Genomic DNA, 13,269 nt, shown 5'->3' on the forward strand with positions numbered 1-13,269 from the left:
CAGAGTGCACCCTGAAATGTTCCATTCTGTCCTGACAACCAGTCAAAAACCCCAAAATATTCAGTTTCTTATCATGGAGGAAAAAACAAACCATAAAATCCTCACATTTGAGAAGCTGAAATCAGAAAATGTTAACAGTTTTGTTTAATAAACCACTTTAAAAAAAAAAGAATTGATTATCAAAAGAGTTGGTGATTAGTTGCCTGTCGATCAATTTATTGATGAATCGACTACCTGAGCTGTCCTTTGTCCTCCAGCAGAGATAATGAGTTGCACAAGAGCTGTCATATCTGAAGAGGGCTGACAGTAAAGGACAAAACAAGCTGCTGAGGACTGAGCGCAACCGTAACTCGACCTCTCTTGGAACTGCAGCTGGAAAACTTCAGATCATCTTCTGTATAAAAGAACCAAAACAAGCTGTAAAAACAGTCGACAGAAGCAGAGCTTTGCCTCCGTTAAACCGAGTTTGGACAGATTTCCTTCTGACATTTGGAAACTGAGGTCGACTGTTGTAAAGAATCCAAGAACAATTTATTCTAAACCTTTCATTTGATGTTGATTTATTTCTCTTGACATGATTTGTGTAGAAATCAAGCACAGAAATATGATGCGGAGCAGTCAGAACTCACAGATTGACTCATTCATACGATGTGACTTGTGATTTCTGTATTTCCCGTTGGCTCAGGCGCGCGTGAGCAGGATGGAGGCAGCGTCGGAGTGAGTCATGGCGTCCACGTTGTCCCGGCGGCTGCGTGCTCTTCGTGCTCAGCTGCTGCGGCGTTACGAGCACCGGCGCTTCGTGTCCTGTCTGTCCGGTCTGTACGGCTGCCAGTGGAGACGCTTGGAGAGGAGCGGCGCTCAGCCGGGAGGCTGCTGCTGCAACAAGGTGAGACGACCGGCAGCCGCAGGAGTCGGTCAGTGGGATCACAGTTCACTGCACGGTTAGTGGATCCTACACCGGACGGCTTCAGTTTTTATATTTCACAGGATGTCCGACTTCACCTCGAATAGGAGAACTTTAGTAGCGCTTAAAATGGCACTTACTTTTAGCATTTTGTAGTTTGGCTTTCTTGAAGAAATTGTATTTTCTTGATTCTTGTTTGTTCTGGTTTTGTACCCTCATGGTTGAAATGCACTTATTGTAAGTCACTTTGGATAAAAGCATCAGATAAATGAAATGTAATGTAATAAATGTAATGTCCTACCAAAGTAAAAGTCTGGAGATAAAGGACTAGGCATGGAACCTGATTTATTAAAGAAATCTGGGTGAGAGCAGAATTGGAGGAAATATTTGCTTGAATATTTCTACGCCACATTGGGACCCAATCCGGTGTAGAAATACTCCAAACCCTGACTTCAAAATAAAAGCACAACGATGCCTTTTAGTTATTATTATTACTGACGAAACTCAGGAAAGTTGCAGCATCACTGCGCTCCGTGGTCCACTCTTTAATCCCCCCTAGGAAATGTGAAACACAGTTTAAGGCATCAGTTATATTATTATAATCTTTAAATATGTTTTGATGCTAATACTTAAAAAAAAAAAAAAAGTGCTTCGTTGCTGTCATACTGCTGCTTTTACTTCTCAGTATCCGAGAACTCCTTCCACCACTGCAGATGGAGCTGTTTTTTATAACTGAAGGAATAAACTCATGTTTATTTATGGAGTCACAAGCGAGAAAGGTTGAGAAACGATGTCTTAATAAATACACAAAGGCCGTAAAACGTCTTTAAAACAACCTGGGAATTGAAGTTCAATGTAATAACGACCTGATTTATTTTTTAATTCAGGCTTTTAAAGACGGTGTTTAAATTAAATATACAGCACAAGTTTTACGCACCATGTAATCAGCAACATAGAAACAGAAACAATCAATTAACGAGTTCCTGTGGTTGGAAATGAATCAATAACCGGCTGGAAGAAGGCAAACTAATCAATAAAACAACCGAAAGGAAGTTCAGTTTCATTGCAGGAGCTTCAATTCTTTCTTTTAAGGGTCGATTTTTACAGTCAGCTGAGGGATAAATAGTTCTCAAACATGACCGATGACAGAGCGCCTCTGTCCCCACGAAGGTCAAAGGTCAGTCCTTCATCTCCACAGAAACGGGGCAGTAAATGCGAAGAGGAAGAGCTCGCTGTGTTGAAGGGCGGAGCACCGAGCAGATGTTTGTTTTTTGTCTCTGCTGCTCAGGCGGAAGGCGCCAGCTTCGCTCTGCTCGTGGCGGCTTTCTGCTTAACGCTGGTGTTTCTCTACTTCTGGGGACAAGCAAAGAACGACTACAATGACTTTGACTGGTGGGTTGAGTCACTTAACACACGCAGCACAGTCACCAGTGAACACACGGCAGGCTGCATGTTTTCCACACGCGTGACTAATGTACACATTAACCTGCTGCAACTTCACAGGACAAAGGTGCTCCCACTGTATACATGATGTATGATCAAAAAGTTATGTTATAGCATGTCGTCCAAAATGGGATAAAAAAAAGTCATACTATAGCATGTGCCAGCAACTGTAAAATTGTGCTGTCTTTATTGCATGTTTGTCTGACTTTTACGACTTATATGGCTTTTAAACATCTTATTGGCGACAGAGCAGTAGTGTAGTGGTTAGCACTGGTGCCTCCCAGTCAGAAGGTTCCAGGTTTGATTCTTGCCTTTGACCTGGTTTTTCATTTAAGTTGCTAATGTCGTCCTTTCCAGGGCGAGTCTCGAACCTGGAACCTTCTGACTGGGAGCCAACAACACCGACCGCTGCACCGCTGATTGCTCTCCCATAGCATCTTTAAAAGTCATATAAGTCAGACAAGCATGCAATAAAAGCAGCAAAATAGTGCAGTTCCAAGCCAGTTATTGTTTTTGCAGGAACATGCAAAATCCATGTAGAAAGTCCCAGGCGGGAAGGTCTTCAAAAATCAGACTTTCATCTCATCTTCTCTGCTAACTCTCTCTGCACGTTCTGGATTTCTGACTCTCTTTTGGTTTATCGTTCCATCCTGGTGTCCTTCTCCATCCATCACTAACACGTCCTCTTACCTCTGTCCCTGACATGTCTCTGGGTGTGAAGGTTTAACTTTGGGAACCTGGGCTTCTGGTTTCCCTGGTCGGTGGTGCTGCTGGTCGTCGCTGCCGGCTTCTTCACCTACGTCACTGTGCTCGTGGTGAGACACTGTAGCTACAGGAAACATGCAGCTGTAATGTGTAACGCAGCTTTCTTTTTCTTAAAGTGAACTCGGTATCGAAGTGGATATCATTGAGGAACTGTTATTGAAGTCAAAGCATCGGTGTTGAACATTTTTGACACATATAAGTGATAAAGTGTTCAAATATGTGCTGTGGAGATCAGACTGAACTCATCTGTGTTTCTTCTTCGTGCAGCTGCTGGCCGTGTGTTTGTTGTCAGAAGGCCAGAAGCTTCATTTACACTGGAGTCACAAGGTAACTCATTGTTTAATTTGTTTCAAAGTTTCGACCTCCTGCAGCTTTCAGACAAATTTGTTTCTCAGCCCACATTTTCAGTCACAACATCAGATGCCAAACTACCCACGAGTCCCGCTTCAAGGTGAAGTGCGCACAAAATGAGAGCGAGACGACCTTTGTGTCTCCACCGACGGGATGCTCGGTTGAAAAGCAGAGAGGAATCTAAACTCGGCTAACGGTAGTATTAAAAATTAAAAATAAGTGTAAAAAAAGCTAACTCTTAAAGCTAATTCTGCTAAAAGAGATGGTAGGTAGGTAGGTGGGTATTTACTTCATTAATCCCCGAGGGGAAATGTTTTCGCTACAGCAGCATACAGAAGCAATAAGATAATAATAGAAATAATAGAATAAAATAATAGAATAGAATAATAGAAAAGCAATAAAATAGCAGTAAATAGCAGTAAAAAATATAAATATAAAATATAAAATGCACAGTATATACAGTACATTATATATCTATATATATTATATACAAACAAACCAAGAAACGCAGTCAACATATATATATGTATATATATATACAGTACAGTATATATCTATATATATTATATACAACAAACCAAGAAACACAGTCAACAGTGTTATTGTACTGTGATGGATTTTGCCAGAGGTGAGTTATTGTACAGTCTTATTGCAGTGGGCAGGAATGATCTCCTGTATCTGGAATGATCTCCTGTATCTGGAATGATCTCCTGTATCTGGAATGATCTCCTGTATCAGGAATGATCTCCTGTCTCAGGAATGATCTCCTGTATCAGGAATGATCTCCTGTATCTGGAATGATCTCCTGTATCAGGAATGATCTCCTGTATCAGGAATGATCTCCTGTATCAGGAATGATCTCCTGTATCTGTCCTTGTGACAGCGTAGCTGGAGGAACCTTTTAGAGAACGTCCTCCTCTGTCCCTGCAGCAGGTGGTGGAGAGGGTGGTCAGGATTATCCAATATGGACAATAGTTTCCTCAGCGTCCTCCTCTCCACCACCTTTTCCAGGCTGTCCAGTTTGTAGCCGATGATGGAGCCGGACTTCTTCACCAGTTTGTTAAGTCTGTTGGTGTCACCGGCTCCAATGCTGCTCCCCCAGCAGACTACAGAGAAGTACAGTTCACTGGCCACAACAGATGGTAGAACATCTCCAACATCTCGCTGCACACATTGAAGGATCGAAGTTTCCTCAAGAAAAAGAGTCGACTCATCACCTTCTTGTAGACAGCGTTGATGTTGGTCTTCCAGTTCAGTCTGTTGTCATGGAGACACCAGGTACTTGTACTCCTCCACCATGTCCACCTCCTCTCCCAGAACTCTCAGCGGTTGTGGAGCCGTCGTCTTCCTCCTGAAGTCGACCACCATCTCTCTGGTCTTGGCCATGTTCAGGAGCAGGTGATTTCTTCCCGCCCACTCCACAAAGTCCTCCACTACTGCCCTGTACTCGTCCTCCCGTCCGTCCCTTATACATCCTACCACTGCAGAGTCATCAGAGAACTTCTGCAGATGGCAGGACTCTGAGTTGTACTGGAAGTCAGTTGTGTAGAAGGTGAACAGGAAGGAGACAGAACAGTTCCCTGAGGAACTCCAGTACCACTGACAGATGTTTCCTTCTTCGGATATTGAACTTTATCCACTGATCTCGTTGGTAATATGATCGTAGTTAATGACACGTCATCAACCTGTTAATCTCCCTCTAAACTCTCTCACGTCAGTTTGTTTCCTCACTCTGATGACATTTTTCACGTTACAATAATAAATGCCCATAAATTCAACACTTTTCAACAACAGCGTGAACAAAGTGCTTCACGAAATAGGAATAAAATGCATAAAACGTGATTAAAAACAAAATATAAAGACACATCAGATTGATACCGGTCGATCCAAGCGGAACCTTGACTCGTTGTCCTCTCGTCAGATCGGCATCCTGGTGAGTCTGACCTTCTCCGTCGCCGCCACCGCCGTCCTGTCCGACCTGTGGAGCAAAGAGTGGAGGACGTTACTGCTTTCCTTCCAGGTGACCTTCTTCTTCTTCCTCCTCCTCCTCTTCCTCCTCCTCCTCCTCTCTGCGGTTTCCGCCGCTGATTCCAGACTCTACCAGATGTTTTGTGTCCTCTTCTGACCAGGTAACGGCTCCTTACCTGCACGTGGGCGGAGTCTTAACGCTGACGTCGCTCGCTTGGCCGGTGGCTTTGCATTTCTTTCGCATGAACAGCAGAGGTGCGGTTTTTCCAGCTTTTGATATGACGTGCGATGTTTTCTAACTCGTGTCGGAGGTTTTGAATTTGGTTTCGCGTCCTCGGATGCTTTCAGTCTCCCCCGTGTGCGATTCTCACGACGGGTGTTTGTGTTTCAGTAAGGCGGGGCCTGATCCTGGTCGTGTACCTGAGCGTCCTGTCGGCCCTCTACCTGGTTCCCCTCGGTTTGTACTCTCCTTGTATCAAAGAGGGGGGAACCCTCGGCCCCGCGCCGGCGCTCATCAGCCACAGAGGAGCGCCGATGGTGAGCGGGACCCTTCGGACGGTTACAGGAACGGGAACTTAATCACAGCGGAAGATGTTAAGTTTGACTTTTCTCCAGAAACGGAAAACAAATTTGAATTTCTGGCTGCAACTAACATTTAATTATTGATCACAGCCTGAAAAGTTATGAGAAACGGCACCTCACATCTGCAGAGAGAACATTTAAATTGACTGTCTCACATTAATGGAAAAGCAGCACATTGTCACATCTGAGAGGCTCAAACTGGAGAATATATTTTTCTGCTGTTATCAAATCCCTTGCTCTTTGTAGAAAAAAAATAAAAAACATGAAAGTCTGCATAAGAAGCCAAATCTGAAGCTTTTCTTGGACCCTCTGTGTTTTCATGAACAGCACCCGTCTTTGAAACGGGAACTCTGCTCACATCCTTCCTATTGAGACTATTTATGATTTAGCGGTTTTATTGCAGGGATCAAAAAAATATTCACTCTACCAAGTAAAACATGAACTTTTATGTTCCATAAACTCAACGACCGCACATGTAAGCGTGTGAATGTTCATTATGTCGCTGCAGCTCGCTCCAGAAAACACACTGATGTCCTTTGAGAAGGCGGTGGAGGCTGGAAGTGACGGCCTGGAGACGGACGTCACCATCAGGTCGGCCAGCTGCTGCGACACGTGAAAATAGACAAAAGACTAGAAACGAATAAATCCCAAACGAGACGTGGAAGCAACAAAACGAAGTCGCGACAACGGTATTACATTTCCGATGGTGTCGTCCTGTTGCAGCTTTGACGGCGTTCCCTTCCTGATGCACGACCACACGCTGCGACGGACCACCAACGTCCACCAGGTTTTCCCCAACCGGACCGACACGCCGGCCGCCATGTTCACCTGGACTGAGCTGGAGAGCCTGAACGCCGGCGCCTGGTTCCTCTCCGTGAGTCCCGATCTAATACTTATATTTTACTAGATAATGCAACTAAATTAACCAAATTAATTACATGAATCCATCGTTTCTGCTTGACGATCTGAAACGCATTAAGAAACAACTGCCTGCTTTCAAACTCTTCTTTCATGTTTTTAAAAAAATAAATAAATTATTAAAATATTTTCGGGGCAAAATAAGAGTTTACTTTGTTATTTAGTTTGTTTAAACTGAAGGATGTCTTTTGTAAATAGCTCATAAAAGTCATAATTTGTGCGGCATTGGAGTCAAAACATTCAAAATAAAATATTATATTACAATTTCACTTCAGTTTGGTGGAACAGCTTAAGAGGCCTCGGGAAGTCAAAAGACATTTTAGAACCACTAGATTATGAATCTAAGAGGGTGTCTTCATCATTTATTTAGAAAACCCAAATAGATAACCTGTGCACCAAATTCTTGTTTGTTTTTTTCTATTAAAGATGAATGTCGTGCACTCAATCTGCCACAGAAAAAGCACAACATTTCCACGACTGTCCGTTAATTTGTAGTCCGACATGACACTCAGCTGGCAGACGAAGAACATACGGGCCTCCGTGTTACGTCACCGTATTAATCGGTGTATCTGCGGTCGTCCCTTCCAGCACAACCCGTTCGGTACGGCGGGCTCTCTGGGGGCGGAGGAGCGGCGGCGGGCAGGAAACCAGTCGGTCTGCAGCATGCAGGTCTTCCTGCAGCTGGCAGCGCGCACACACAAACTGGTGATCTTCGACCTCTACCGGCCGCCCAGAGGTCACCCTTACCGGGACACCTGGATCCAGCGCACGCTGGACGTCATCCAGAACGAGTCGTCCATCCAGTCCTCACAGGTGAGGCAGCGGGACGATGACGTTTAGACCAGCAGGAAGTTTTATTAATAGAAGTGCTGGATTATCTCTGTTGCTATTTAACTGTTTATTATCATTTTTTGGTTAATCAGTGGTTCGTTTTTATCCCGACAACCTCAACATTATCGTGAGCGCACACGTAACGACATGAAACAAAAAATATAAAATGTCCATTTTTATTTGTTAAAATCCAATTTCTGAATTGTCATTTGTTGTTTTTGTCAAACTGAGTTGAGCTGTAAAAGCCTGCTGCACATTCTGTCCTGTTCGCTCTCTTTTAAAGTCACACCAGACTCCATTATAAAATCCTGCAATTTAAACGTTGCGTCGTTTGACAGTCGACGTGCTCATGACTTAAACAGGGAAGTTATTGTGAACGAGTAGTGGGTGTGAACGTGACAAACTCTGCACTACTTTCTACCTGAGTGTGTGTGTGTGTGTGTGTGTGTGTGTGTGTGTGTGTGTGTGTGTGTGTGTGTGTGTTCTCGCCAGGTGCTGTGGCTGCCCTCAGACCTTCGATCTCTGGTCCGGGAAATCGACCCCGGGCTGCGACAGACTTCAGGCAGTCGGCTCCCTCTAGAGGAGCTGCACAGTCAGCACATCGTCAAAGTCAACCTGCACTACAGCTCCATGTCCATGGAGCTCATCAGGTGTGTGTGTGTGTGTGTGTGTGTGTGTGTGTGTGTGTGTGTGTGTGTGTGTGTGTGTGTGTGTGTGTGTGTGTGTGTGTGTGTGTGTGTGTGTGTGTGTGTGTGTCAGTCAGCATTAAGACTCTGACGTCCTCCATCCCGGTGTTGCCGTGACGTCTCTCCTCTCTACAGGGAGTACGCCGCAGCGAACATCACCACCAACCTGTACGTGATCAGCCAGCCGTGGCTCCACTCTCTGGCCTGGTGCACCGGAGCCCACTCCGTCACCACCAACGCCCCCCAGCTGCTCAGCACCGTCACCGCTCCTCTGTTCCTCATGGTGAGTTCAACAAGTCCTCCGCCGACGCCTGAGGCCGAATCGTTTTTATTGTAATCTATTTTTTTTTTTTTTGAACGCGCTCGTGTGATTTCCACCTCGCTGCTCCCCGACTGTCTCTTTTATTTCTGTCTCTCAGAGTCCGCGTGAATATAACCTGATGTGGATTCTCACCGATCTGGTGTCCTTCCTCCTGATCCTCGTCATCCTCTTCTTCCACTGGTGAATCATTCGGATAAACAAAGCCGTCCCACCTTCCCTCCGCAGCCGGGACTGAAAGTAGAAGTCCGATCCGAGCGGGTCGAGGCGATAAATCAAAAGTGTGTCGTTTGCTTCCAGGTGGCGAGAACGTCGACTGGCTTTCTGCTCCGGCGGCAAAATCACGATGGACAACGGCACTTACAGCAAATTCAAAACAGGTAAAAATAAAAAAAAAGACAAATATGAAATATTATGAAGTAGTTGAGATGTTTCACTGCGGACAGTTTAGAGCCGCTTTGAATCCATAAAAGTTGTAAATTATTGGAACGTTATTTCTATTTATAGTATAAAATTGAAAAAAAAAAACAGGTGCTAAAACCCCATGAAAAATCAAAGTCTATGTTTATTACGACAGAATCACAGATTTCCATTTTCTGATCAAATATTGACGACATACTGATATGTGCATTATAAATCAATCATTTTAAAAGCTAATTAGATTTTAAAATTTTCTTTTTATATTTTGCCATAAAGTGTTTTTATTTCAGTGCATAAAACATTTTAGATTTGTTTTAATAGTTTAAACTATTTAATTTGAGGAATTATGATATATTTATTTCAATTTTGTCGACAACATTTATTGTTCAGTTACATAAAAAAATTCTAAATAAATTGCAGCCGTGTAATCAGTTTACCTGCAGGATAATAATATCTGTCCTTCACGGCTTCCCTGTATTTGATTAATTACCACCTTTCTGACTCTGACCTTCTCTCGTAGAGATGAGCGATATCTGGTCGGTCTCCAGCGCTAACTCCCAAACGGTGACGACGCTCAACCCGGCAGCCGTAACCGAGCACTGACATCACCGTGGCGACGCCGAGCCGCACACTGCCGACGCGTAAGATCTCAGAGAAACTCTTTGTCTTAATGAAATAAAGTGACAGAAACCTTCCCTCACTTTGTTTTATCAACATCCTACAGAAATCAAATTCTCCTCTCAGGTTTGATGTTCACATGTAAACATGTTGGATCTCGTTCGTTAACTTGTTTTGTGTGTCGACGGTGTTTCCACCTGATTTTACAAACCTATATTTAATGCTCAATAACTTTATGTAAACATGACAGAACCGCAGTTAAAGTCCAACTGAAGATATTTGTATGATTAAATGTAAATGCATGAAGTATTTAATTTTTCAATAAAACTAAAATCAAATTGATTTTTTTACTCGTTTTTTTTTTTTTTTTACAGTGAACCTATTCAAATTTAAATACAAAAAAATGTAAAATTTTATATTCCCTAGTTCCTAAATTTCTGTTTGATGTATATAAAAGTACGTCTGTAAAATATCTATATGAATTAAGAAATTACAAAATGTTAGCATACATTTTGTCCCTTGTTTGTAGGTTGAGTGACTAATAATTTTGAGATCTACGTTTGTGTGATACAGACTTTAGTTTTAGTTAATGAGCAACACGCCAGCGTCCAGACACCAGGTGTGCATGATTATAATGAGTTCCTCCAGGAAAACGCAATAATTAATGAATATTTAACCGAATTCCAAAAATCAAAAACCCCAAAAAAGGCATAAATTGCCGCAAATTCTATCGAATTTCTTTTATTTTTTAAAGGGCTGCAGAATCGAACTTTCTTTGATCGCAAAAAAAAAAAAAGACTGTTCCTGGAGGGACCAATTATTGAACTGATATAGATTTAAAGTTACTTGCATGTTGGTGCAGTTCTCTGGCTCATAAAGATGTTGAATAGTTTTAAATAGTTTTAAATAGTTGAAATGAAACGAATGTGAACGTGCACTTTGCAAAATGTAATTTATTCATTGCTACTTAAAGATATGTGGTCACATCGTGGATGAAACAATTTCTGCTTCATAAACATTGTCCAAAAACAGTATTGTGATTATGACTAGATGCTTAAAAATCAATGCTAATTCTTCATATATTTAGAAAAAAAACAAAAACAAGACAAATGAGAATAAAATCATTCACCATCTACAGTTCACACGGAGACGCTCTGAAAACAAACTACTGTGGATCGACTCAAACAAAGATGGTGTTTGAATTTGGTGGCAAAAAAAATTTGGGCTGTTACTTTGCACGTGCACGACTAACGATGCAATAAAATACAAATACAAATTATTCGTAATTCCTCCACACTGAAGCTACGTTTAAATCCAGATCGTAACTCGAAATTCTTTTGTATTTGATTTGGTAAATAAACTGCAACGGTTGATTTTTCTTAAATATTTTGAAGTTAGCTGGATAACGTTGGAACAACTCGAAGGATAAATAAGGAGCTACTGAACAGACAAACAAACAACAACAAAAAACAACAAGAAAACTTTTTGGGGGATTTTGGTGTGACGGGACTTCGCAGCTGTTTCAGGAATCGTTAGTTTTTTTTTTTACAACCATCTAAAGCAGCAGTTTGAGATTAAGGCTCGTATTTATGAAGCGTCACAGAGTCACTCGCGAAGGACTTGAAAGTATTTGGCAGCTTTTTTAATTCATTGATTATTTTTCTTCTTGCAAATGTGCCAAATTTATTTTGTATGGTTTTCAAAGAAGAGAATTTGTCTGAAGGATCTTTATTTTTTTTTTTTGTACCATTTTCTGATTTATTGGGAATATAATTGCGGCTTTATAGGAGTCATTTGGACCAATTTCCTGCTCTGAAACACTCGATAAATACGGGCGGAGAGATTTTTCTGCTCAGCCGTCTCATTTTAGAAAAACATTGCGACATTGATTTCAGTCTCAAGAAGTCTGCGAGTCGTTGCACTGAAAGTTCAACGCGTAAAACTTAAACCTCACTGCTAATGTAATGACACACGACGCCGCGTAACATGTGGCGTGTTGGGAAAAGGTCATTTAAAGGCAAAAAGGTGAGTTTTAAGACAGGGCCAATGCATAATAACAGAAATGAAAATGTTGGCATCACAGCGCCGACGTCCACCAACACGTCTGTTTGCATGTTTACAGACTCTCTGTGTGCGTGATTGATTGACAGCGATCGATGAGTTTCCAGTCGCCTGCTCAATTGCTGTTGCCCCGGGCGGTTCGCTGTTTGGTCATTGTCGTCAGCATCTGGCTGATGTAAGAGGTCAGGAGGTCGTCCATTTTGTAGCCCTGGAAGATGAGGACAGGTTTGATTATTGTGATGCACTTTTCACAGAACAATGTATAATTTCCAGATATTTTTTTTTTTTTTTTCCGTTTGATCAAAAGTTTTGCCGTGAATTTATAATTGCTGCTTCCTGGGAATATATTGCTCTAAATTCCGGTTTATATTTCTTAATTTTGTCTCCCGCTTCTGTCGGTGATTGTGTGCTGCCGCGACAGAGGTGAACTACACTCAGTAATGTCCCTGAACGCCTCATGCCTTGAGAGATGGATGTAGGCTCACCAACCACTTTAATAGGAACACTAGCGTGCTCTAATGCATTTCCCTCAAGCGTTTTAAGGGAGGTGGACAAAATAATAGGAACACTACTATGTCAATAATAAAGCTGAATTTGTAGCAGAGCTAGATTGCATTAGAGTTCCTAATAAAGTGCTCTGCAGGCGTAAACCTGAAGCTAACGTGTTGCGTTCACTGCACAGGTTGCAAAATATGCCATTTTGACATATCTAGACTTTTATTTTGAAAGTTAATGACCCAGACTCTTATTTTCTACTCGTTCTGACCGGAGTCGGAGGAAACCGAGGCTCTCTCACCAGTGAGGTTTCACACAGCAGCTTGCTGCCTCGCACCAGGTTTCCGATGGTGATGTGGAAGTACGTGTTGCCGCTGCTCCAGTTGGAGATTTTGGTGAAGAGGTGAGTGGTGAGGATGTCCTGCAGGAAATATAACGAGTCACAGATAAACACAGATTCACAGCAAAGTCCTCTTTCACACCTCAAACACCCCCCAAAACTGATATTTTTAGATTTAAATATTAATGTGTACAAACGAATTAAAGCGCACCCACCTTCGACTTGGGATCGATCAGACTGACTCCATGTTTGTTGATCGCTATCAGGAGGGTTTCTGGGTAATTTGGATCCGTTGTTTGCTGCAGAAAAACACACATTTTCACAGTGTTGTGTCACTTTCTGAAATTGTCGCAGGAGGAAATCGATGAGCGCAACAGCCCCTCTTATCGTATTCATGACGAGCTTTTATAAATTATTACGGCCTAACGTCGTTACCTTGACTTCAAAGAAGGCAGAACCGAACGTGGGCCACTTGTAGATGATTTTCAGGAAGGAGAGTTTGGCTTCTTCGCCAGTCTTCCCTGAGTGCTTGTTGAAGAGAGACATGATGGACTGAAAACAGGAAGAT

General features: G+C 42.4%; 2 protein-coding genes across 4 annotated transcripts in view; one reads left to right on the forward strand and one right to left on the reverse strand.

The window, feature by feature from the left end:
* The first annotated feature begins 673 nt into the window (after nucleotides 1–673).
* LOC138632922 (glycerophosphodiester phosphodiesterase domain-containing protein 5-like) lies at nucleotides 674–10,147 on the forward strand. 3 transcript variants are annotated; one of them, XM_069718819.1, is made up of 15 exons: nucleotides 674–886; nucleotides 2,193–2,296; nucleotides 3,069–3,162; nucleotides 3,380–3,439; nucleotides 5,385–5,483; nucleotides 5,593–5,686; nucleotides 5,823–5,968; nucleotides 6,522–6,604; nucleotides 6,737–6,887; nucleotides 7,520–7,744; nucleotides 8,255–8,412; nucleotides 8,584–8,731; nucleotides 8,868–8,950; nucleotides 9,068–9,147; nucleotides 9,708–10,147. In XM_069718819.1, the coding sequence occupies exons 1-15, from the start codon at nucleotides 725–727 to the stop codon at nucleotides 9,788–9,790; spliced, it is 1,770 nt and encodes a 589-aa protein (XP_069574920.1). In that variant the 5' UTR covers nucleotides 674–724; the 3' UTR covers nucleotides 9,791–10,147. The 3 variants fall into 3 exon arrangements, with proteins under 3 accessions (XP_069574920.1, XP_069574921.1, XP_069574923.1); XM_069718820.1 differs by lacking the exons at nucleotides 2,193–2,296; nucleotides 3,069–3,162; XM_069718822.1 differs by lacking the exons at nucleotides 674–886; nucleotides 3,069–3,162 and having other exon boundaries at nucleotides 2,200–2,296; nucleotides 5,827–5,968.
* A 544-nt stretch (nucleotides 10,148–10,691) lies between these two features.
* Nucleotides 10,692–13,269, reverse strand: part of myo7ab (myosin VIIAb) — a 30,527-nt gene continuing 27,949 nt past the window's right edge. The window contains exons 46-49 of the mRNA XM_069718818.1: nucleotides 13,137–13,253; nucleotides 12,917–13,000; nucleotides 12,663–12,782; nucleotides 10,692–12,074 (exon numbers count right to left, since the gene is read on the reverse strand). Coding sequence (XP_069574919.1) covers nucleotides 11,982–12,074; nucleotides 12,663–12,782; nucleotides 12,917–13,000; nucleotides 13,137–13,253 — 414 coding nt within the window. The 3' untranslated portion in view covers nucleotides 10,692–11,981. The remainder of the gene's footprint in view (nucleotides 12,075–12,662; nucleotides 12,783–12,916; nucleotides 13,001–13,136; nucleotides 13,254–13,269) is intronic.

This window comes from Brachyistius frenatus, unplaced genomic scaffold (genome assembly GCF_029030835.1).
Source record: "Brachyistius frenatus isolate BFR_SWC_R1_liver_20210118 unplaced genomic scaffold, ASM2903083v1 Contig_200, whole genome shotgun sequence".
NCBI lineage: Eukaryota > Metazoa > Chordata > Actinopteri > Embiotocidae > Brachyistius > Brachyistius frenatus.